Source organism: Trichoplusia ni, chromosome 17 (genome assembly GCF_003590095.1).
Source record: "Trichoplusia ni isolate ovarian cell line Hi5 chromosome 17, tn1, whole genome shotgun sequence".
NCBI classification, from domain to species: Eukaryota; Metazoa; Arthropoda; class Insecta; order Lepidoptera; family Noctuidae; genus Trichoplusia; species Trichoplusia ni.
Window position 1 is genome coordinate 2879060 of NC_039494.1, and position 26868 is coordinate 2905927.

The following is a 26868-nucleotide window of genomic DNA, read 5'->3' on the forward strand; positions in this document are numbered from 1 at the left end:
CTGGTTGCTAACTTAACTTTTTTTTTCAAGTTTTAGTTTCGATATTTTCATCGCCCTTTTTTGACTTTCTATTCAAATCTTGATTTATTCATTAAATCTCAAAATGGCCGTTACATAAATTACTAAGTACCTACTTCCTAACGACTATAATTCATTGCTCAACACTCCACCTAAGTACTCTTGAGAAAAGCTTTTAATTTCCTGACCGTTACTTAAGACCTCAGCCGTGATATATTAACGGTAAGCACGATAAAAGGAAAGGGAACGATAGCTGCATACTTAATGTATCACAGTATTGTACAATCCACCACACATTTAACACACGTCAATCTTAAAAATATCTTTAACTCAAAGCGTTAAGGTCCTGTTTTGAAATTCCTGTTACGTGTTGTGTTGCCGACCGTACATGGTCTAGTGGTCGCAAAGGGGCTACCCAAGTTCGGCTTAACTTTTAGGTAAAATTGGATATTCCTTTTACTTATTTCAAGGCCTTGTTTATACTATACTTTGAAGACAGCAATATTGAAAAACGTAATCGCTACTTTATTCAAAACTTATTTTTGGACCTTACCGCAACGCTAAAACCAATGGCTCAAATACACTAGCAACAAATTCGATGTATTTTGTATAGGAAAACAAATTCGAAACAAATCATATTAAACACGATTTCAATGATGTACTAATAAACTAAACGCAATCAACGAAACACAACACTACATTGTGCAGAGAGGGCTAATTCCAAAATCGAAACCGTTAATCATGTTGCCCTAAGCTAAAACCAACACGAGTGATCGATTAGCGCTCAACTCGATAACATAGTGCCAATCGATACAGCTAATAATACTGTCCGGTTTTATTCAATTACATACTGGCCACTCAGCTAAAATTGGATGCGACCAGCCGCACCTGATCACACACGTGGAACTAAAAGTTTACTTTGAAAATGGAATTCGTTTTTCGTATTCGCTAATTGTTATTGGTTAGAAAAGTAAATAGATTTTTTTTTATTCAATACGTTTAATTTATTTGCATTTTTTATTTTTGTCAATAATTACACCTTCTTAAAGGTTTTTTTTTTATAATAACACAATTTCTTGACATCATGTGTAGCATTGGAATTATACGTGATTCCATATACTACTATAACACATAGTGATAATCTAAACCGATTTAGTCAAGTAGGAACTTTTTAGAATCGTTAAAATACAAGTCTCTATTTAGTTGTGTTTTAAATTCTTGAATTATCATCTTAAACTTCTTATATCTCTTAAAAATCTCCATAAATACTAATAATACAAATATCATTAGAAATTAATACAAAAAGTTACTGTTAAGGACTCTTTTCGTTTCAAAATTGGCTACAAATATCAAAGAAATACGCAGTTAAGTGCAAAGCCAGTGTGTTGCTTCCAAATGGAGAAACTGTGTATGTTTTAAACCCATTAGTGGTTTGTTTTCCACGAGACTTGTGATATATGTGCGTTTTACGTGTATACCGTATATAGCTACGCTGAAATTGTAGTAAAGCCCTTTATATAAATCTCGAATGCGTATTTTTTTTTTATATGGAATGAATTTATTCTTTTTTTATATTGCCTACTGCTGGGCAAATCCTTTGAAGATTAGCAGAAGGATGTTTATAAGCTTATATGTTGATATTACACTTATTTATTGCTTAATAAGCCTTCACAATAAATGGACTGCCAAAAATATTTTTGTAATTTACCCTATGGTTGCTAAGTATATTACATACGCCAAGAACAACGGGGCACTTCTAAAATACAATAACCTTTCTTTCCTAAAAATAACTTATTTGAATTCAGCTATAAAAAAAAAACAATCAAAAATACTAATGGTCTATAAACAAGGAGGCTGGCTGACGTAATAGTTTTTCTACAAAAAAAAGTAAATTAAAAAGGGTCCGCAAGTCCGCCTAAAAGTCCGTTCCCTAAGGCCAAGTGACTTACTAGAGACAACTTTTGACAGGCGACGTGACGCGCTTTAAAATATAGGGCTGGCACTTGTAAGATGAATATTGGTATTTAAATAATCACATGTTTTTTTTAAACTTGAATCATTGTTTGAGTACATGGACTGGAAAGTATTCAATGATAAGTACTCGTAGATATTTTGCGGTTCCGTTTTTAAAGAGTAAAAATGGAACCCTGTTACTAATGTACCCCTGACTCTATGTCTATCTGTTAATAGAGAGCTTAAAGAAATATAGACAACTAGCTTTTCGCCCGCGGCTTCGCCCGCGTCGTGTTCGGTTATATCGCGTTTCCAAAAGAACTCTTCAAAAGTCCGGGAAAAAAACTATCCTATGTTCTTTCTCAAGGTCAAGTCTATCTCTGTACTAAATTTCATTAAAATCAGTTCAATGGTTTAGACGTGAAAGCGTAACAGACAGACAGAGTTACTTTTGCATTTTAATATTAGTAGGGATTAGTATTGAGGTTAAGCATTGGTTTTTAATGTTGTAATGTTACAAATTTGAGGGTTCACCAATTTCGTTTGCAAATTTGTTTGTTTTATCCTTCTTCTACGGAGCAATCCAGTGTCACGAGTCTGACTCGTACTTGACCACATTTTTAATCAATCAATTCATTTATTTGTACCAAACATATTCCATCTGTATACGTCATAATATTTGCGATTTCAGTCGAACTTTTTTTTTACTAACAATTAAATTAGTCGTGTCTGTCACATTATTGGATATTGCGAAGGCTGCATTGTTATTACAACATTTTTACGATAAGTCTTCATAAAAGTCAATATTTTATACCGAATCCCACTTCGCCGTGGTACATTTTTGCTCTCCCTGGAGAAATAAAGACTTAATGATATATTTGAGAAAGGTACGGCAATATTGTCGCGAGACCCCGCCCGTCCTTAAACGTTAATTAACTCGTTAATCTTTCCACTTATCTATCTTCCTAAGTTTTTCTTTTTTGTGTAATTAATGACCGTTAGCCTACAGAGGATAAAGTACTAGGACTTTTTTTGCGCAAAATGATTTTGTGACTTGATCTCTTCAACTCAAGGTCCTTTTTTGTTTTTGCTTGGTTAAGTTTATAGATTCTTATGTAAGTTGATTTAAAAATTTGTTTCTTTTGATTTAAAAGTTCTGTATGTGTTTCCAAATAAGCAGATTGTGTAAAATATTTGGTCTGGAGGATTGTAAAGCATTACCGTGTATCGGCATTGAAAGGCGGAAGGACGTATCACTTTTGGTTTATTCAATAAGATACAGACACTTCCCTCTTCCTCCCCCGAGGGGGCTCGAGTCCATGAGGATTTGATAAAAAGTATGAGACTCACTTAACTTGGCGGTGCAAAGCATTAAAATGTGCAAATCTATAAGTATATGAGATATGTCATCTAAATAAAAACATAACAAATTAATTTTCATAATTACAAAAATTGATTCAAAATCAGAAGTTCAATAAAAGACGTCAATTTTTCTTTTATATGTACACGTCCACTTTTACATCATCAATAATACGCGTCAAATTTTCTTTTATAGATGCCCACTTCTATCACAGCTATATCAATGTCTGTAAATGAACACCCAGAAAGATTTCTACAGAGCCATTTACTTTCTATCACTTGGATTACAGATCGATAAAGCTGTTATAACTTCTTTCCCGTTGTTTGGGAGTTTGCTCGCGACATCTTTTTTGTGATTTCGTATTATTTCTTGTACTTGAAATACAATATGATGTAAGAGGGGAGCCTAGTATTGATGTGTCTAGCTTTAGGTACTTATGAGTTATTATTTGTTCTTTCGGCCTTGCGGTATTTCAAATCTAATAGCTGTTATAAGTACCTAACTTAGTAATTCTGGCTTTATGGTTTTGTGCATGAGGTGCAGATCCAAGCCTCACGCACCAATAAGCGTATCACTCTTACTTTATAAAACGGTGAAGATTTCGGATTCCAAATATTGGAATTTAAAATCGCGAACCCGCAGTGAGCTGGCGTGGTGATCAATGCTCAACCACCCAACTACTGACCTCAACCACTGGGCTATCCGTTCAGTCAGTCTGATTCACAATCATTAAATACAAATTATTGTCATCTTCCTAGGCTACAACCACCAATAGCATCAACAGTGCGAGTGGTATCGGTCGGTGGATCGTCTCCTGGCGCCGGCGCCCGCTTACTTCAGCTCGCGCCGTCGGGTCAGCACCTGGTGTTAGCTCCCTCAGCTGGTGACCCTCAACTGTGGCATGTCATGTCCAACTCCAGAGTACATACTTTTAAAGGTAAGCATTTCAGAATTGTGGTGAGTTCCTTATTCCGTATGTAGGCACCGAATCGGACCCTTGAGACAGTAGACTGGCTTTGGGGCTTTGGACTGTCAGTCCAGCCATTAGAACATCCTCCAAAAGCGCAAAAGTCTAATCCGAAGGCTTTTGTTATGAAGCTTTGGTTGAATTAATTTGTATGTTTTTTTAGGTTCAGACAAATATTTCACTGAAAAAAACTAAGTGGTAATGTTTCGAAAACTTATAGCCGTTTTTAAAAAAGTTTTTTTTCGGAGGACTTTCAGTATCCTAAAGAGGCAGTTGATGGCTACATCAACTAACGGAAATATAAATGGGACCCCCGAATTTAATTTTTGGAAATAGTTGTTTTTAATTCCGAAGAGTTATATATTTAACTCACAGAAGCCATATTTTGTTTCTCCGAAGCACGTACCATCCATCCACCAGATTTCTATTCCACATTACATAGCGCAATCTCTTACAAAACAGTTGAAACATTTCAATATATCAACTTACACCAATCCTCTGTTGGACATGGGTCTCCGGCCTCACATACGCTGCGACTCATATAAAATGTATCAATATATTTATCAGCTAAGAAAATATTGTCCCTTCTATATTCAGTACTGGTTGTCAGAATGACGAAGGTTGTCCTATTTCATATTAGATTCGGAGGTTTGATTGCGTGACAGTTATTGTATTATCGACGATATTGCAAACTTTAGTATTAAGCTCTATATTTTATCGGAATATGTAGTACATACAATTGTGTTTATAGAATTTCATATCTAATAAGGCATTCTATGCTAGAATATTCTATACTAGTTTGCTTAGATTGAGGTAAGTACGTCCATCTATTAGATAAGCAACGGTTTAGTCACGGGGTTCGCGAATTCGACTCATGATTAAGAACTCCAGTTGGGTGCGCAACTAGTCGGCCAATACCGATAAGCGTGAGTAAACCGTGCAACGGTATTCATACATTCAATAAAGAATCAGCCTCACGAAAGTCACTTAAATATAAGGGTTTTGCCTTTAGAGTTGTTAATTTTATAGTGAACATTCACAATATTTTCAATTACTTTTGAAGATAGATTATTCATATTACCACATAGTTTTAAATCATTGGGTAAACTATTAAAGAAGTCAAAGTCAGATTATACTTGTAAACTAATGATTGGCATCAAGACTTAAACAATTCAATCGTATATCATTTTGAATTCACCTTACGTAAGTTGCAATAATAATAATAAAGTAAAAGTTGAATTTGTGATTATTACGAACATTAATCTCGTCGTGAACATTAGTCATGGAATTTATAGTATATTCTTATTCAGTAAAGTAGTTCTTTCCCGCGCTTTTAATGACCGCCGCACAGATGGATTTGTGAAAGAAAGTGATTTTAAAAGAGTTCCTTTACTTAAAACATGGCGTAATTTAATTTTTCTCAGATTTGAGTTAAAAGATTTAGAAAAAGGAATACCATAACAAATAAATTGTTCTAAGCGTTTCTTACCTCTAATATAAAACCAAGAACAGTTTCAGCCTCATAAACTGTTCTACAGGTTAGGTTAGGTTATTACACTCCAAGGTTCGCAGGCCTGGTCATATATAATATGAAAGCCGGCCTTTGTTCGACGTGACTTGATTGCATACATCCTAATAACGCCTTCTGATAGCAAATGAATAACGGTCGACTTATTACCGAGTTGGTAGGGATTGAACAGTACTGGGGAAACTAAAACACAGGCATGAAATTCCATTTAGTTTTTATTTAATGTTTTTGGAAAAAAACTTCAATAGCTGATAAATAAATGTAGTAAAAACTATACTGAAAATTATTTTATGGACAAAACAGTTAAGGTGGAAAATGAATAGAGAAAAATAAAGGACGTCCTCTTAAAATTGGTTAAGAATATATATATAAAAAGTATAATAACGTCCTGTATTCTAACAGTTGATTGAATTTTTTTTTATTAGTAATTGAAGAATAGAAGAAGTAATCAAAAATGTTTCTTTTACGAATTTTGCAGAAAGGAACCGACGAGAAACATTTTTTCGCATTTTAAAATGCCATGACTTTGGTAATATAAATCCATTTTAAAATTCAGTGCAATATACAGCCAGTATTTCCCACGGACTATCTACTTCGTCAATTTTTATTCCAATAAATATATTTCCTCTATCAATTTCAACGACGCGGCAAATGTCCGCGATCGATCTAGAAAATTGGATTTGTTCAGTTCAAACGTATTGGTCTTTTGAAAACATTTTGCTCTCTTCAATCTTAAGTTTATTCAACAAAACATCGATTTTTAAAGCATCGTTTTGTGAAGAAGATGTTTTACCTTATAAAGAAATTATTAGAATGTTTATTAAGATAAATAAAGATAGTGTTTCATTGGTGCCTCAATTTGGAAAACAATATCGATTTGTATCAAGGGTTTTAACGTACAAACACAAAGATCGAATTTAAACCATAATTTTAGGATTGTGAAAAGTAGAGATCGCTCCCATAGCAATTGATGTGGCGCCCTTATACTCTACTAGAACTTGTGCAGTCTAATATGCACAGATAAAAGAGGCGTAGAGCAGAGGAGAGGAGTGATACGAATAACGCGATTCAGCCATTGTCAATAGGAGAATCGGGGCCATGTATAAAGTATCTTTGAGATGATATGACGCATTTCATAATTACATAGAATGCAACGTCACAAAAACAATTTTATTGTGAATTTAATTACTTGACCAACAAAGACTTATTATTCAAACAAGTGCTCATTAAACCGTACCATTGGGTTTTGTTTGTGTAACAGATTAAACTCGATATCCAGTCGTAATTATCTTGATACGATTCCACTCAACATTATTGTAAGTCTACTCGATTGGAAATTGGATTGTACTGTCGACAACAATATTGCATGATTACTATGAAACTAGAATTTAAATGTTGCAGAGTGTAATCAAGAACAGTAATGAGAATGAGGACGAGAAAAAAAGTTAAAATTTGAAACAATAGACCGGACCAGCCCTCAACCACGTGTTAAAGTAACATTATCGCGTTTCTTCGCCGTATTGTCAGGTTTCCACATCAAGAATAATATTAGCATTTGTGACACTACCATAGATAAAGTAACATACCATTAAAGATACACGAATAGAAAACTTCAAATGTACGCAAATAAAATTTCTTGTTTACAACATAAAGGTACAGTACATTTAAGCGATTCGTCAACATCAACATTTGGAGAAATGTAACTTGTCTGTTTCAGACTAAAATCTTACTAGAAACTTTCACACCAATATTAAAGTAGTTTTAAAGCTTTTAGACAGTTTGTAAATCTACTTTTGATAATCGCTTTGTTGCTGTCTGTACAAAAATTCCGATTACATTACCGACCTTTTTCGATATTGTAAATTTTATAACCGTATTACACAAAGTGAGTAATGGCTTCGAGTTTTTACGAACATGTTAAATAGGTATTGGTATTTACGATTTATAAAGGTTTTATTTATTGTTTTAACGTTTAATGTTTTAGGCTTCTGTTAATTTTGAAAGGTTTTCAATGCAGCTATATTTTTCACCGGTTAAAATAATTACGGCAATTAATTTGAACATGGGAAATTTATAGTTTTTGGGTGCAATGGTGAAATAGAAGAAAATTGTCTGAAAAATTGCTTAAAACATTTCGTTGTTAATAGTTTTAACTAATTATAAAATTATATAATTAACTTTTGCACGATTCCAATTCCATTTTAGTCCTTATTTAAACCAAATCAGAACTTTAATTAGATGTTAAACTAAGTTGTCTCAAAAGCTAAGACTTTCGCAATCTTAAGTCAACAAATGAGAAAATGATGTTTCTTTGTTTTTCTGAGTTTAGCAATTTGTATCTTAATGTTTAACTAATAGAACACATTTTGCATGAAATCGGTTTTTTACATATGATATAAAAAAATGCAATTAGTTCATCATTTTATGGCAGCGATAGCTTTAAGTCGTTATAGTTTTTATTAATTTGTGGCATATTATGAACGGGAAAGAAAATATCGAATTTGCTTTATCTGTTTCTTAAAATTAGTAAGGATTAAGTTCAAGCGTCAACATAAAGCGAAACCTTATCATTACCTCTTCTACATGAAGTAATTGATAAAAAAAAACCAGTTAAATTGGTGGGTAAAGTACTGTTAAAACTGGGTACCTTTTAAATATTATCTACGATTACATATTTAAAAATAAAAAAACTACTTAATTTACTAAATTGTTTACAATTTTTCCTTGCAAAATATGCATTGATTGGCATATTCCCCTATCTGGCTATAAATTTACTGTAGAGTTTAGCGGACGTCCATATTATATTTTCCACTCGCTAAGGCTTTCCAAGCTTCTATGAAAACGTTAACCGCGCAGTTTTCTGTTCAGCTAACATATGCTTTTCTCCAAAAGGCAGTGTAAGCTGTAATAATTTATTGACAAAATATCGCGGACGTCGTTTGAAGATGATCTTTTCAGCACATTTATGTAAAGCGAATTTTTACTTTGTATTTTGGGTATATAGAACCTTTGCGAGAAATTTGTTATGAAGTATATACCTCGGGAATATGCTATGCTACAATACACGGTGATTTTTAGTCGTCTTACAAAAGCAGCCCAGTTCATGTATCCGACGTAAAATACCCCTAGGCGCGATTATTATTATTTTATCATCAACTAAAATAATTCACCAATGTTACAAGGCTCGGACCGCGCTCGCAACAGAGCTATGTATCTAAAAAACTACGAATTGCATCATAATATTGAATAAAAATTGCATTTTAAATTTATTCAAATCTCATAAACACCTATTTTTTTATCATGAACGTGTTCTAGTCATTGGATACATGAACTGGGCTGCTTTTGTAAGACGACTAAAAAATCACGGTGTATACATACATCATTGTTAGACAACTTCTATGCCGTGGAGTTTGTTGCTGTTGTCGTTTCTTCATCACAACTAGACCACTTTGGAAGCAGTGAAGGGCGAATTTTTGTGCTGTCCAATTTCGAAAAGCGTGAATGTGGAAAAACGAATTGGATTTTGATATTGAACTACTCTTTCTTGTCATCAGGTCACTCAGGCAGGATCCTCTGTATGTGTGTGACGAGAGAGTCGCAGTATCTCCTCACTGGATCTGAAGACACCAGCGTCATCGTATGGGATCTACATACTTTGGCTGTGAAAACTAAAATTTTGTAAGTATTCTATAATTTACCTGGTTTGTATTTTTGATATATTCTTAAAACTTCTGTAGATATAAATTATGAAGACGGTTTTTATATAGTTACACAAATTTTGACTATCTTTTCGTCTCCATCGTCTTTATTGGACTATCACTTGTGTCTCACACCATATTTGGTAGAGAAAACTTCTAGTAACAAAAATTAGCACTTTCTGTACCTTTTTTTTCAAGATAGTTTTGAAATATTATAACTGCCACAAAAAAATGTTGTAAATTAACAGCCTAACATATGTATAGTAGCAACCGACAACGTTAATCAGGTTACTTACGGCCATCTACTACAATTAACGGGGCTTAACGCGAATCAAAAAGCAGGAATAATGCAAAAGCCTCACTCTTAACAACTTAAAAAAGTCGATAAACAATTATCGCAAAAGACGAAAAAGGTTTTAAAGAAAAAGAGGAATTCTGTAAGAATTAAACCTCCATAGAGTAAAGGAATCGAACTACAGCTTTTAATCCATTCCAATTACGTAAAAAGTACAAACATTTTTAATCAAATTGAAAAACGGAACGTCAAAAAATACCATACCATTTGTTTTTCACAAAAGCAGCTCTCGCATGTTACATAAAGCTTTGTATCCACTCTAATAGTAGAACACAGGAGTAAAAATAAATAAAAGGTATACACAGCAAATAACGGTAAAAAGTTTGCTCTGCACGTGCAGTTACGAGCAAAAAACGTAGCGACGTATTGAAATTCGAAAACTAATCTTTGAACTAACTGCTCTATATTTTTCGACATTGTTTTTTATATCAATACGAGTAGTTGTTCTAAATAAACCAGAACTTACTCGTACATTATTTTCATTCACTAGAAACTACAGTTTTAATCCGTTAACTGCTACGAGTTTCGTAGCGATTGCTACGGTCGTAGTAGCTACCATCTTACTTGTAGAGCTTTTCATCAAATTTTGCTATTGATGGATCTTCTGTTTCTTTCAAGTTATATTGAGTTTACTAATGCGTTGTAATTTCTATTGTTTGTTAGGGAACACATAGCGCCGGTGCTGTGTGTGGCAGCGATCGTGAACAGGTCGTTAGTGATCAGCGGGGGAGAGGACTCTGCGGTTATTGTGACGTCACTCGTTGATGGCGCTCTGGTAAATAGCTATTCAATTTACTTATTGGACTTGTTGTAAACAATGCTGTTTTGAATTGAGTTTGAAAAATATCGCTGAACAGAAATTCGATTTTAAAATATATTTTTTCAACGAAATTGTTACTTTCAACTACAGATGGTTTCATCCAATCACAGATTTTTTTAATTTATGTCAAAAATATATCAAAAAAATGTATTACTATGGATAGAAGATACACATAAGAATCGTAATAGTTTGCAACTGTTACAAAACATAATACTCATTAAGTGTACCATAAAATTCCTCAAGACATTACTTGATACCAATGTATATATACTATTCGGTTGAATATTTGACAAACATTTACATTTATATGCAAATACCAAAAAATAAAAACAAATGTTAACCAGGTAACAAAACTCGACCACCACCGCGGCTCAGTGACAACAGTCAAAGTGATTCAAGATGGCGAAATATTAGTCACTTGCTCCCAAGACGGAACAGTCTGCACTTGGAATGTAGACAACTTCACACTGCTCAGCACTGTGAACGCAGGAGTACCGATCCATACGATGGAAGTGACAGACGACAACGTGTTCCTGATCACTCTGCAAGGAGAGAACGAACTTCATGTCAGAACGTTTATAACGGGGACTCATTTGCATGTATTGAAGAGGCATAAGGCGAAGGTGAGTTATTGATTATTTTGAGATTGACGTATAGAAGTGAGTTTTTTATTATTAACATTTTATCATTAGAATGAGTAGTATATTTAATATTATCTGTATTGTGTGGGTATGAATTATGAAATACGGTAGTGTTTCTGAAAGTTTGCATATGTAATTTTTTTCAAATATTGTCCCAAAAATTATCACAAAGAAATGGTTAAACAGTAAAAAAAGAACTTGGTTCATTTTTTGGAAGTTTGATAGAATTAAATCCGCTTAACTTTAGTTTCATAAAAGTTTTTTTACAGTTCCTTATGCACAACTTGATTACTAATAACAAATTCCGAGTCAGTGGTGAAGCAGTTATAAAAAAATCTAATTATTCCAAGTCTAATTAATTTTGAGAACAAACAACAAACCTATTGTTCTGAGTAAAGAAAGAGACGCTATTGTCTAAGATCCACTGCGAATCCCTTAGGAGTTTAATTATAGGAAGGCTCAGAGAAATACTATTTACTCTGGATAATTCAATATCTTACTTCCAATCCCTGGAGGAGAGGTTATTATGAACGAAACTATCAGATACCATTAATAAAAATGTATCCAAAATCTTAGCTTCGACGCACCTGTATAAATAATCAAATAATTTTCAGTTTCGCACAATAGTGCAAGTTTATTTTTTGTTTGAATTATTTGATTGTACCGTGATCCACGAAATTTATATTTTGGGTATAAATTTGTAGGAACCCTACACTAAAACCTGTATCAAATTGTTTCGTACCCAAAATTTCATATCTAAAAACCCTAAAAATATTGTCATCTGTTTTCTTGTGTTAAGTGGTAGTAATATGGCAAATTAGTTTTTATTAAATGCAACTCAAATAAATTAGACGAGATCCTTTTCTATATGTCCTTTCACAAATCTAAATGGAGGTTAACTTTCAGGTGCATGGTTTTCTTATGCTTTATATATCAGGTCAAGTGTTCAACAAACAATTTTGAACTTTATTGCAACCCCAGTATTTTCAGCATTTAGCATCCAAAGTATCATTAGACCCCTCGCTGCAGTTAATTTGGTTTCCGCAATAAATTTAATCTTCTCGGCGTCGAATCATTTTCACTTTTATTCCATCCAATTCAATTTGTTTGGAAGCAAAAAATACAAGTTAAGCGAAACGGGATCCCGTCGCGTTCCCACAATAACTTTATCTTAAACTTAGTTATAGCAATTCTTTTCCATTATTTGGGACTAAGGGTATCCGTAGATAAACTAGGGATTTTGTGAGTTTATCCATTAATTTGCTAGCCATTTGAAGTTTATACGAAGATTTTGTTTATAAACCATGATTAATATGGTTAGGCTAAGTGCAGGAATACGCTAATTCTTCCATGCACAAAAGCTAAATGGACAGCAAATTCGTATTCAGTGAAATCTGAAATTAAGGTAATACATTTCCTAAAGGCAACAAGAACTGAGGGTAATAAAATAATGTTTATCACACGTAACAATAATTACGTGATACAATCACCTTCCAAATTAACCTCAATGCAAACTAGACGCCTACCCCAAAATATTCAAAGCAATTTCCCTGAAACCTCATCGTGGCTTCCACACGTCGACCCAAATAATTGAGGATCATCAAATTGGTTAAGCTCCCACTTTATTCGTTACGGGAAATAGATTACCACCGATTTCTTTTAAGTGCTCTCCAACCATCTCTTATTACATTTGGTGGGAACTTGCCGCTAAGCGGTGCTGTTACGTTCACATATACTGAGGTTCCAAGAACTTTTCTTTTGTTTATTGGATTCTTCGATATTGAATTATACTTGAAGCGGCATTTTATTTTTTCGCCATTTTTGTTTTCGTGAGAGAGTTTTGCTCGCTTTGGTGACCCAGTTGGTAACAGTTATTAACTGTGTTCGGTTGAGTTACTTTCTGATGTCATAAATGTTAGAAATGTTTTAAGCGTTAATATTGGAACAATCCATGTAAACAAAAGTCTCTGTTTCGTAAAAACTGAACTGTACGCTATGTTATATTTTATATGCTTAGGTATGGCATGTACCAAGCTTACATAATCATCAACGAATCCTCCGTAGGTAAAGTGTTTCTGCGTGGCCCACGACTCATCCCGAGCGGCTGTCGGCTGCGCTGACCAGCGTATCTACCTATACAGTCTTCACACAGCAACATTACTCCGGACCCTCGCTGTGGCACACGACCTCGCGGCGTTGGCTGTAGCTGACAAAGACCACTTCTTGTTAGCTGCAGGTAAGGCTTTTGTGTTTATCGTGTTTTTTTTTATGTGCACTCTTTAAATCGAGGTAACTATTACGGTTAAAATACTGACACCGCTATAAATACAATGGGTAATTTTGTGTTGTACAATATACTTGTACACAATGATTTATCGTTTTAGATAGAACAATAATGTTGTGTAATTCTCACAAGCTTTTTTTATGGCTCCTTGTCTTTTTTGTTAACTTATCTTTGCTTTCAGGGGGTAACCGAGTAACAATATACTCCTTCCACACAGAAGATAACTTGACGAATTTCCGACCTACAAAACAGACTAAGAGACGTCAAACAAAATCAATGACTAACGTTTCAATGTTACAGGTAAGACACGCTCTACATTTTCCCAGCTTTTAAAAACAAAACACAATCTACTAATCATGATTATTGTCTTAATAGGCGGAACAAAGTGAATTGATCCCAATAAGCTGCCTTGAGGTATCCCGGGACGGGCAGCTGGGTGCCAGTGGCTGTGCCCGCGGTCTCGTCCGAGTCTGGCAGCTATCCACCCATCGACTTCAAACCACATTAAATGGACATATAGGGCATGTAACCTGTGTTACATTCTCGCCAAACAATTTACTGGTGTTGAGCGGATCGGAAGATAGAACGGTGGTGGTCTGGCAACTAGCTGATAATTCTCCTTCTCTAACGTATAAGGTTAGTAAAAAAAATACAAGAAGTGTTTTTTAATGGTAGTTTTTTGTTACATAAGAAACTAAACGATATAAAAAATAACGGTTCTACTTATTTTCGTGCGTGTTTTTGCTCTTATACTTAAAATCAACTTTAGTTTCATCGATGGCATCTTGTTTATTTCCAGTCTTAATCTTATTACACGTTAAGTCAGTTACTAACTCCAAACTAAACTTAACTAAGCAAGCTTATTCACAGGGGCACTCGGCAGCTCTCCAAACTTTGCTCATGATGTCTGACGGGCGACGCGCCATGTCTGGCGACCGAGCTCGCAACGTGCACGTATGGCTCGTCGACTCAGGAATAGTCCTTCACTCAACTTCCGCACCAACCGCCAGTCTTGACGTCACTCTCAACATGAAGTTCGCAGTAAGTTCCTAACTTCCATCGCCGTTAAAACCGCAGCATTAGATTAATACATTCCGAGTTTTACTACTGGTTTCGACCCTAAAGTTATGTCATTTAAATTTTCGGAGATTTTGGTCCCTTTTCTAAGTATCAATTTGTTTCAAGCGTTTTACATTTTCTAGAACTTTACTTGGCTTAACACCACTTTAATGAAAACTTCAAACATCAAGCACTTTTTTTATTCATAAGTATACTTTCTATAGGTCCTGTCAGACGGTGACAACTCAGTCCGTATCTGGACGTTAGCGGGTGGGGATAGTGGAGAGGAAAAGAGGAACGTGTCTCACGCAGAACGCATCACTTGTTTTGCTCTTACGGCGGACTCGCAGCATGTCGTCACTGGCTCCATGGATATGTCCCTCAAAGTCTGGAAGCTCGATGGAGGGAAATTGTCACAGGTATGACGTACTTTTGTCTAAGCTGCGACACAAATATGTCAATTCCTTAATACAATTTTCTGCCTTAATGGTTAGATCTTAATGTTAATTTGTCCGCAAATTACAATAAAATTCAAGTGAATATTTTTTGGATTCTTTTTTTAGGCTTTTGTTCTTTCTAGTAAAATTTTCGTGAAGTTTTTTCTTCTTTTACTCCGAACTTAAACATCAATAAACTAAACCTTTATCCCAACAGGTCTTGGTAGGTCATTCGGATATAGTCACATGCGTGGCCGTATCCATCACAAATAAGACTCAAATCGTATCCGGGTCTTGGGACTGTAACCTCATAGTGTGGGACATCAACACCGGTTCAGATTTACATCTGCTGTCCGGCCATCTTGGAAAAGTCACTTGCGTTAAAGTGACTGGAGACGGAACTATTGCTGTTTCTAGTAAGTCGTTTTTTTTTATTTTTAAATTAAGTTCCTTTTATGTCAAACTCTGTGAACGTTAGGACACGAAATAAAACAGCTGAATGCCTCAATAGGGTATATGACAAAACAATCTATTTAGTAAGTCAGACAGATTAATGATGTGATTGCATGAAAAATATCTAAAATCTTTTTAGTCAAATGCCCTTTTAATTGCCAATACTCTTGTTTATTTTTACTTCAACATGTTTTATGTATTGGATCGTTAAATTAAACTCAAATACATTTCATAGATTTCTTCTCGTAAGTGCTGTATTGTTGTCCAATCTAGGTGCGGAAGATAAAACACTTATCATCTGGGAAACTAAGAGGGGTCTGGCTTTGACATCTTTGGCGCTGCACGTGCCCCTGCTCGGCTTTCAGATAACCAGTGATTGCGCACGTATCGCTGTTCACCTGTTAGACAGAGGTATGTAATGATTACTTTTCTGGCAATTGAAAAGTTGAGATGTTTAAACAAAACAAAAATAAAAAAAATTATATTGCTTTGATGAATTTTGGTGCTTCTAATCTATTTATTAAATAACATGCACAAGGTAACATGAAAAAAATGCTTTTTAATGAAATGTCTGGTTTTTATTGATTTTTCCCACAGGTTGTCTTCCAATGATTTGCCTCCACAATACACCAGCCACGTATGTTAAAATACCTACTTATGCCGCCCCTACTAAAGATGTAGATGGTAAGTCAAGTAAGTCTATAGCATAACATACTAACAAATTATACTAATTTTAATTTTATGAAAAAATCCCAAAATACCTTAACATCCAGATGACCTTATCAAAATCAGGATTAAACTTGTAAGAGCACTTGCCCTTTATAACCGTATTAACAAAAGCAATTCTCATTATCTTAATAGAGGAAATTTTTTCGTAAATACGTAAGGACTGACGCAGAGAAATCTACACAATACATTTCTTTACAGAGCTTCGTCCGTTGGCACCAAAGAGGCCAATGAGGAGATTGTTGAAGAAGGAGGTTTCTTTAGACACGTACACGTGGCAAAAGAAATATGGACATCTGACGTCAGCGGCCATGATGGCGCAAGTCGACGAACGTTTAAAGAGAAGGTAACAACGTTCCAAATTTAATTTTAATTTAAGACTAGTCTGGATATGAAAGTCTGTCAAGCGGACTACACAAAAGCGTTTATAAACATAAATGCTATATTATAATCCCTTTCTGATTCTCCATCAGACTTTTGTAAACTTTTTAAAAGTTTTTTTAAGTCTCAATAATTTTAGTATTTCCATCTTAAATGCTTTAAAATTTCCTAGATTCTCGGTATCAGCATCAATGGAAGAAATCTCAAAAATTCAAGAGGCTAAAAACAAAGACTTGGGATCGCAGGTAACGTAAATCATGATAACTTTATTCAGAATAAGATTTACTATTTTTGTCTTAAGAAAAAGGATATGAATTTTAAATTATCCTTTTCCCCGCCATTTATGATTCTATAAACCACTACATTTCGACATTCACTAATCTTTATCAAAAGAATTCAAGTCATTTTTAAATGATCACTTTCGTTTAAATTCTTTCTTCTTTCTATCAATATGTCACCTTTACCACAAAATGATTACTCATTTAATCAAATCTCTCTTCTCTTTCTCTGACAACCTAACATCTTATATTTCCTATGATCCTAGAATTTATTAAAATGTGTAACGCCCTGCCCAACCGTCGTTTCTATGTTAACATAGCGCGTACGCGGGAATTCTTTCCTTCCTCCCGCTCCCGTCCCGCTCCCGCCCCGCGCAGGACGACGCGCGATGTCGCTCGCCGCTCGCGTGATCGACAGTTCGCTCCCGCCAACCGCCGCAGCGCGCACGAAATCGTTGCGCTCGCGACCGTTACTAGTTATTAAGAATATTTACTGTGTATGAACATTGTGTGCCTGAATAGACTATTTTTTAACTCTAATCTTGGTTTTACTTCAATTTGCGGAACCCAGAACTCAAACGAATGTTATAAGTGGCGCTCCAACTCGTGGCCGCGAACCAGTTTAAACCAGTTTGTGCTTGTCGACCGGTAACGATTTTTCGGTGTTAAGTTCCTGTGTTCCTGTTCTCTGGTACCCACGTTAAGAGTGAAGATGCCTCCACGTAAAGTACGAACTGACCCAGGTGACCTTGACGCGCAGGCCAGCTCGGATGAAGAACCTGGAAGATCTTCGTCAGTGCTCATGTCTGGGGACCAGCTGACTTCATTTCTGACCGCCTTCGCGAACACTCAGGCGGAAGCAAATCGGCAGCTCGTTGAATCCCTCATGGCATCGCACGCGGCGCGTGGTTATACCGCGACGCCCTCACCGACACCGTCGTCGTCAACTAGTAAATCAGGCAACATGTCCAAGTGTACGGCACGTTTTGATGGTCAAAACCGAGACCCTGAAATGGTAGAAGCCTTCATTGACTCCGTCGAAATGTATAAGGAGTGTGCATTGGTTACCGATGACCTTGCGCTTCGTGGTCTCCCGATGCTGCTACACGGCGAGGCTGCAGTATGGTGGAGAGGGATCCGGACGGAGGTGTCCTCGTGGTCCGAAGCCGTCAAACGACTACGTAGTATGTACGGTACTCCGTGTCCTGCTCATAAGCTGTATCGAAAGATATTCGCAAACGAACAAAATGAAGAACTCGCGGACTCCTTCATTGTACGTTTACGAGGTATGATCACTAAGTTACCTTACGTATTACCCGAAGAAGCTAAGTTAGATATTATATACGGATTATTACATAAACGTATTCGAAAGCGATTACCCCGGGACACGGTTAACACTATTGAGTCGCTAATCGACAAAGCCCGAGATATAGAAGAATCTATCACGGAACATTCCAACGCAAGTACTTCCTCGCAGTCGGCGCCAACGGAGACGACGCAGGCGCCCGCGCGCTGCGCGCAGGCCGGCCCGCGGCCGCCGCGCGCTGCTGCTCCGTGCATCAATTCGGCGGGAAACGGTGCAATGACCCCGACGCTCAGTGGTGCGTTAGCGCAGCAGTCGATCTCGCGTTCGCAGGTTCGATCCGTACGTAATATGTGCAACGAATTGCAAAGTGCCGATAATAATAATACCGCGAGTGTATCAAAGTTGTTTTGTGTGTATTGTAAAGGTCGAGGTCATACGCGTGAATCGTGTCCAAAGAAAGACTCTAAAGTATCGTCTAGTAATAATAAATCTAGCCTTATTTGTTATGGTTGTGGTGAAAAAGGGTTTGTTCGAGCAAACTGTCCTACTTGTAAAAGTAATGTATCGAGTTTGAGTTGTAATGTTATTAATTCAAATGAACCACAACTTCAACATAATGTATTTTATTCACTTACCACGGCAGAAGACTGTATTAATGTAAATACAAGCACGAATAGTATCATTATGCAAGACCGACCTATATTAAATATTGAGATATTAGGTTATAGTGGTTCAGCGCTTATAGATACTGCCGCCCGGCGTAGTATCGCGGGTTCAACCCTATATAGACTACTTCTACGTTTAGGTGTCAAATTTAAGTCTCAGCTGATGTCGGTTAGACTTGCGGATGGTAGTATTCGTACGAATATCGTATTGTTAGCATGTGTTAATGTAAGTTGTATGTCTCTGTGTATTCCCATTGAGTTTGTGGTTTTTCCCGATGCCTCAAATAACGAAACGCTATTAGGGATAGATTACATTACAAAGTCTAAGTTGGTGTTGAATTTTTCCTCTATGACATGGTATACAGCTGATCGGCCTCAGGTCATTCACCCCCTACTGACGGAGAGTTCTCGCGAGGCGGTGGTGGAGTGTGCTTCTCTCAGCCTACTGAGGGGAGATGAGGGCACTCTGTTGACTGAGGAGGAGCGTGGTGGCTTGGAGAATTTACTTGGTGAGTATTCCGATATTTTTGATAAAAACGGGGAACCGACGCCATTTGCCGAACATCATATTGATACGGGCGATCATCCTCCTATTGCCGTGCCACCGTACCGTGTTACGCCAGCGAAGAAGGAGTTAATTCGCATGGAACTAGATAAAATGTTAGAAGATGGAATTATTGAAGAGTGCGAGTCTGCATGGTCTGCACCGATTGTTTTGGTGCCTAAGTCCAATGGTGGGTACAGGTTTTGTGTTGATTATAGACGCCTCAACGCTGTTACGAAAACAGATGCGTATCCTATGCCGCGTATTGACGAGTTGCTCCAGTCTACTAAGAAAGGTTGCGTGATGAGTTCCTGTGACCTTCGGAGTGGCTATTGGCAATGCAGAGTAAAGGATCAGGATAAAACCGCGTTTGTCACGCCGTTTGGTACGTATCGGTTCTTACGAATGCCTTTTGGTCTGAAGAACGCGCCGGCTACGTTCCAGAGGCTTATAGATCGCTTCCGTTCAGGATCATCACTCAAAGATGTCATCGTACTGACGTACCTTGATGATATATTGGTGATATCTGACTCATATGCTCGTCATTTGCTAGATCTCCGTGCGGTATTTGACCGTCTCCGCTTATTTAAGCTCCGTGCGAATCGGGACAAGTGTGTCTTCGCCAGAGAGAAGGTTAAGTACCTCGGTCACGTGATCTCACCTGAAGGTATATCCCCGGATGAGGAGAAGGTGCTTGCTGTGGTAGGTATGAAAGAGCCTACTTGCCTTCAACAGCTGCGCACCTTCCTCCAGACGTGTTCGTGGTTTCGTAAGTTCATACCAGACTTCGCGAAAGTGGCCGAACCACTTACTCGATTAACTAGGAAGTCTCAGGCGTGGGTATGGAGTACGGAGCAAGGTAAAGCTTTTGAAACTCTTAAGAAACTTCTGACCACAGCACCCATTCTTGTACAAGCGGACTATACGAAACCATTCGTATTGCGGACTGACGCTAGTAATTACGCACTAGGCGCAGCCTTACTCCAGGGGGAGTCACCAAATCAAGAACATCCAATTGAATATGCCAGCCGTCTGCTCACTCCAGCCGAGCAGAATTATTCCACCACGGAGAGGGAGGCTCTCGCAGTGGTGTGGGCAGTGGAACGTTTCCGAGGTTACATCGATGGTCACCAGATCAACGTGATGACCGATCACCAGCCCCTAAAATGGCTTTTTACCCTCAAGTCTCCAAGTGGCAGATTAGTACGTTGGGCCCTGAAGTTGCAATCGTTCGACCTGCGTATCGAGTATACCCCAGGTAAGGTCAACGTTCTTGCCGATACGCTCAGCCGCCCCGTGACAGACGATGGTCCTGCATCAGAATCGGCTGTCTGTCCTGTTGTTGTTGACGTACCGCGCTGGAATGCATCTTCCACCCGTGATGCGCAGTTAGCTGATCCGGAAGTTGCGAAGATCATCCATGACCTCGAAGGTAATGATGAAATTAACATAAATCGTTGGTCTGAGAGAGGCTATCTCCTGAATCAAGGTGTCCTGTATCGGTATGTCCCTGATACTGATTCCGAGGAGCCTCAACTCGTCGTACCGGAGAGCCTGCGGAATCAAGTCATGTTCGAATGCCATGACTCGCCTACCGCCGCTCATGGTGGGATTGATAGAACAATACATCGTATCGCGCAAAGATTCTATTTTCCTGGTATGAGATGTTTTGTAACCAAGTACTTGAAGACTTGCATCGAGTGTCAACGCTACAAGCCATCAACTCTCAAACCAGCCGGCTTGCTTCAAACTCCTGTCCCGTCTCAAAGGTTTGAAACTATCGCAGTTGATCTTTTTGGTCCGTTGCCTAAAGGACTCCAAGGTGAGAGATGGATCCTCATCGTGGAGGACACCACTAGCAAGTGGGTGGAAGTCTTCGCTCTCATCGAAGCTACAGCAGAGACGTGTGCTAAAACTTTGGTCAATGAGGTATTTATGAGATTCGGTCTTCCTAGGCGGATGATTTCTGATAACGGAGTGCAATTCGTTGCAGACGTTATGCAAAAAGCGATGTATGTTCTAGGTGTGAAACAAAGCCTGGTGCCCTTATATCACCCACAGGCGAATCCAGTCGAGCGAAAGAACAGGGACCTAAAGGCTCAGCTCGCCATCTTAGTGGAAGGTCGCCATCAGACTTGGCCAGAGGTATTACCGTTTGTACGGTTTGCTTTTAATAGTTCAGTGACTACATCCACGGATCGTACCCCAGCTTACTTGACGTTCGGTCGTGAGCTGCGGTCACCCTTAACTGCTCAGGCAGATCTCCGAGTAGTGGTGGAATCGGAGAATTTTGTTCCCCAAATTACGCCTTATCTGCTGAAACTCGCAGATACCGTCTCGACGGCCAAAGAGACTCTGGAACGGCAGCAAGATGTCCGTAAGTCATATGCCGATAAGTGTCGGTCGTCAGCTCATGATTATCAGGAAGGAGACTTAGTCCTAATGCGAACCCATACTCTCAGTAACGCATCAAAAGGTGTCACCTCGAAATTTAATCCGAAACGGGATGGACCGTACGTCGTCTCTAAAAAGGTGAGTCCTACTACATTCCTCCTAGCTCATGATAAGACAGGAGAAATCATCGGCAAGTATCACGTATCAGATTTGCGTCCTTACCATGCTAGGGAGGGTGAATGTCCTGAGCCGATTATCCCTAAACGTAATAGAGGTCGCCCTCGAAAGGTGACCTAACCGCAGCGCTTTTCTTGTATTTGACCACTCGGAGTACCTTCCGCTGGTCAAAAGGGGGAGAGTGTAACGCCCTGCCCAACCGTCGTTTCTATGTTAACATAGCGCGTACGCGGGAATTCTTTCCTTCCTCCCGCTCCCGTCCCGCTCCCGCCCCGCGCAGGACGACGCGCGATGTCGCTCGCCGCTCGCGTGATCGACAGTTCGCTCCCGCCAACCGCCGCAGCGCGCACGAAATCGTTGCGCTCGCGACCGTTACTAGTTATTAAGAATATTTACTGTGTATGAACATTGTGTGCCTGAATAGACTATTTTTAACTCTAATCTTGGTTTTACTTCAATTTGCGGAACCCAGAACTCAAACGAATGTTATAAATGTCAAATGCAGGTGAGCTTAGGTCCTGAGGAGGCGGCGATAGCGCAGTCACAGCACTTCGATCAACTTGAAGCTTTATGGAACAAGATATCTCCGCCACGACGGCGCTCTAATAAGGTACCATGAATATTTTTTATTCAATTATACCTATAAGTTCTTTCCGAAATATGATTTTATATCCTAAGGGTTTTGTTTTCAAATTAATCTCTTAATAGTTAACCATTACAGGTTAACTTATGCGTATTTAACGGTATCATAATTCAGCTGATTTTTTCTAGCATTGAGTCATTTAATTCTTGAATATCCATTTTTCTTTCCACTACTTACAAAAGCGCACTATCGTTTGGTCCTAGTCACATAACTTGATCAGATCTAAGTAAATGACTCCAATAGATTTATAAATATGTACATCAAGAACTCTGTTTAAACTTAAAACTCATTGCCTAGAGCAAACAAATTGAATAACGACAAAATAACTCTCGAACAATGTCACATTGTAATTATATTCGTTAATTAAATCTTTTGTAACAGTCGCTGACGAAACAAAGTTCTTTAATCGAGAGCCGATTCGATTCGTCAGATGAAGAACACACGCCGGTAGAAGAACAAGGTAACTTCGTATAAATTCCCATCTTTAGGCCTTTTCTCACGTCTTAAAGTAATTGAGGGAAAGAGACGCCGCTCTACACCGTGTTATCTGTCTCTGTTCCTCATTCACAATATTCCTTTAAGATGTGATGGTTCGCCATCTGTTGTCTCCTTTGTTTAATAAAGCCCATTTTGTTACCCTTAGAAAGTAGGTCCCTATTGTTAGAATGACAATGGAAAAAGGACACATCTTTTTGTGTTCAACTGTTGCGGAATTACGAAAATTTATGCTTTTTTTGTAAAAGTAAAATTAAATGTAAAAATTGTTGATGTTCTATCTTTGAATCGTCCATTTTTATGTTTTTTTTTTTTATCTGCTTATGTACTCTGTTGCCTTTGTAAAAGTGAGATAGCAATACTTATACGAAGTGCAGTGCACCGTCTTGCTTACACAAAGACAACATAACTTGAGCTACATAGTACAGATTTATACCATTATGTTTTTTTTAGTTTCCTTTTTCAACACGCCTTCCCAGCAATTTGCAAATAGTGTTATGCTTCTTATTTTTTTTTTGTTTTAGTTAATTTCTGTAGTGATCCTTAAGTTTTGTAGAATATAGAAAACCCTAGATTCAATATAACATAGCATAACACATTTAATTTCTTTCACAGAGCACATGGTTGAGTAATTGGGAAACGTTTGAGAATAAATTAATTGTTAATTAAAAATACGATTTATTTCTGTAACAGTAGATCTCAGTTTTGATTGCACTATTGCTTAATTTCGACGAACAATGATTACTTTAAAATTACATTATCGTCTACACTGTTTTAATTACAAATTTATCAGAAGATGTCTTTATTAGAATTGTAATAATTTTATCAATTGTTATGATTAAATGTAGTCTGTCAGAATATTGAATCGAGGTAAATGGTAGAACGTTTCGCAGTTGTTTTTATTGTTAAATATTGAAATTATCTTTAAATTAAATCCATTTAATTGTATGGTAATAAGATTTAAATTTAAATAAACGAATTAAGTAAACACTAAATGCCTCGTGGTAGAGCCGCGCTGAAAGTTCCAAAAGTCTTGTGCCATAGATGTGACGGCTTTCGTAAGAGCGAGATAGCGAATATATAATTTGCATAGCAGCGTCTTGCTTCCACCACAGTGATAGTGTTTGAGTAATAACTACACAAGCACTTAAACCTACAGAAAAAATATCCTAATATAAATACCTATTCTAAAAGACGCAATATAAAAAATCGAATGGTTTGTTAACAACACGTTTTCAAAAGAAACTTAATATGTATATTTCTTCTTCCAACCTTGAGTTTTTTCCCAACTACGTCAGAAAGGTTTATAATGTTTTCGTAATGAAGTTAAGGCGATAATTCTTTAAACATCGATAGTCAAGAACTTTCAGTGTGGGCTTACGTAGAGAACTATTATAAAAAATAAGTAACCTTTAAAATGTACGCAATGTGATCTTCTAGACTTGATTAGACTCCTTTCGGGAGTAGTTTCTTTCAAAAAAAAAATGTCTTTCCATTTCCAAATTACATTATGTATGCATATGTACTAAGAATATTATTTTCAACTCTATTCAGTAACCACAAGGCATATATTGATTTGACAAATCAAAAACGATTTCTGTTTTTTCAAAGTAAAAATAGTTCACAATTGATAAAGTTACGATCGCACATTGTTATAAGTATTTATGTAGGTATAATATAGATTATAACTAGATGTATAAGAATGTAGTTCTTACTCTTCAGGGGTCCTATTCTGAAAACTTATTGCAATCGCTGATCTATCGCATAAAAGACATTATGAAATCATTCATCGCTTTTAAGAAAGATTACTTCAAATTTAATTGCCATGTTTATTAAATAAAGTGTAAACATGATTAAAGAATTACGTCACTTTGGTAGTTAACAATTATTTGACTGTATAAGGAAAAACACTAATGTAAAAGCAATTCTTTACATCACTCATTAAACATATTTCTATTATTAATGTCTATCAAATATCATATTTTAATACAATATTAAGCGAAAAAAATTCAAATAATATATCATGCTATAACTATGTATTGCATAGTAATCTCCAACCTCTTTAATACGATAGAACTGTGATAGCAATGAGACATCAGAATACACCTCCGTGTCCTTATTTTGAGAAGCTTTTCGATGTCTTTATCTATCACTGGTTTTATGAGCTTTAATCAAGCAACTATTTTTAAAGTACACTTTAGGTGTTAAAACGAATTTCGCTGTAATTTATGCTGTAACACACCTACAAGTAATATTTGTTTCAAATCAGTATCGTTGTACCAAAGTTAGGTTACTTTTCTTAAAAAACGTGAAAACGTATGTTAATTTAATGAATGCAATTTAACGTGTATTGTTTAATTATGTACAATTTTAATAAGTTTTGTATAAATATTACAATTAATTGTTGAATTTTGTTAATTTATAAATGAATTCTTATCTTACATTTAATGTAGTTTGTTGGTAATATTGTTTGAATTCTAAATAATTAAGAATATTTTTAATTAAATTATAGTCGTGTAAGTAGGTATAGATGTAATTTTCCCGATTTGTGTATCGAACTAGTGTTTTCCAACTGTGATCCCTTATAAAGACTTCTATATAAGTACACATAGTATTCAAACAAGAGTTATCCTTATGAATAGTTAGTAATAATCGTCTGTTAGACCCTTATTGAAATGTTTTATAAACGAAACATTTGAACACTTTTCTATTTATTTGTTTCCTACATCACACATTTCAACCGACTGGGCCTACCATCAGATGTGGAAGCAAGACAGCTCTACACCGTATAATACGCTATCTTGCTTTCACACCTCTGTCTTACTTTAAGAACGGTGGTAGAGGGCTCTAAATACCAATGATAAAAAAAAATACATATTAGGACTAAAAAGTAACTTTCTTGGAATCCCTTTGTATACAAAAAAGTCAAAGAAAAACACGTTTGTATAAAGATTTAAAAACCTAATGCTAGGCTTTTACACCCCTACGATAAAAGTTGATTAGAACGACTGTAATTTATAGAAAAAATCTAACTTATTTTGTGATTATGTGGTATAAGCTATCTTGGTTGACGAGCCAAAAGTAAGTCACTCAATTCAAGATATAATTAAAAATCGTTTTGGCAACTTAACGTCGACAACTATTAAAGTAAAAATTTGTACAAGTACTGTCACAATATATGTATAACGTTTCGAACAGAATTTGTCTAGTGACCATCAGTGAATTGTCAACCGAGATAACAAACTTATTGGTTAGAGATTTTGTTGACTCGATGTTTTTACAACTCAAAGTAACTTCGTATAATTCATTTAACATATAAAGTTACATGTGGGACAGTTTTAGTAGACATTACGTTAATCGATTATCGATCTTAGTTGTATCTAAATAGAGGTTAAATTGGCGCAGCGTAACGCTATTAGTAGATTACTTTATCGTGTAGAATTTTTAAAGTTTTAATGTTGGTAATAGATGTTACTTATGTATGTATAAATTAGACAATGCAATAATATTTCATAAGTAGTTGCACTTACTTGTAGCCGAATAGGACTGAATTCTCTTCTGTGTTACATTTGAACAATGCGCGGCACTCTACGCTTCTCAAATCTGTCACAAACAAGCTGAAAGTGTTTTGAAAGGGAATTCGATAGGTTTACACTTGAGGACAAAATAAAAGAGAAACATCGAGA

The 26868-nt window shown here is 36.6% G+C and overlaps 1 protein-coding gene across 1 annotated transcript in view; it reads left to right on the forward strand.

Annotated features, from left to right (window-relative positions):
• The window catches only part of LOC113502284, a 111990-nt gene extending 86465 nt beyond the window's left edge, over window positions 1–25525 (forward strand). Inside the window, exons 15-31 of the mRNA XM_026883792.1 lie at window positions 4090–4268; window positions 9381–9504; window positions 10543–10654; window positions 11044–11322; window positions 13405–13576; window positions 13806–13924; window positions 14000–14260; window positions 14495–14665; window positions 14908–15102; window positions 15338–15536; window positions 15847–15984; window positions 16171–16257; window positions 16501–16645; window positions 16853–16925; window positions 22550–22654; window positions 23069–23147; window positions 23798–25525. Of these exons, the coding sequence (XP_026739593.1) occupies window positions 4090–4268; window positions 9381–9504; window positions 10543–10654; window positions 11044–11322; window positions 13405–13576; window positions 13806–13924; window positions 14000–14260; window positions 14495–14665; window positions 14908–15102; window positions 15338–15536; window positions 15847–15984; window positions 16171–16257; window positions 16501–16645; window positions 16853–16925; window positions 22550–22654; window positions 23069–23147; window positions 23798–23814 (2455 nt within the window). The 3' untranslated portion in view covers window positions 23815–25525. The remainder of the gene's footprint in view (window positions 1–4089; window positions 4269–9380; window positions 9505–10542; window positions 10655–11043; window positions 11323–13404; window positions 13577–13805; window positions 13925–13999; window positions 14261–14494; window positions 14666–14907; window positions 15103–15337; window positions 15537–15846; window positions 15985–16170; window positions 16258–16500; window positions 16646–16852; window positions 16926–22549; window positions 22655–23068; window positions 23148–23797) is intronic.
• The last annotated feature ends 1343 nt before the right edge of the window (window positions 25526–26868 follow it).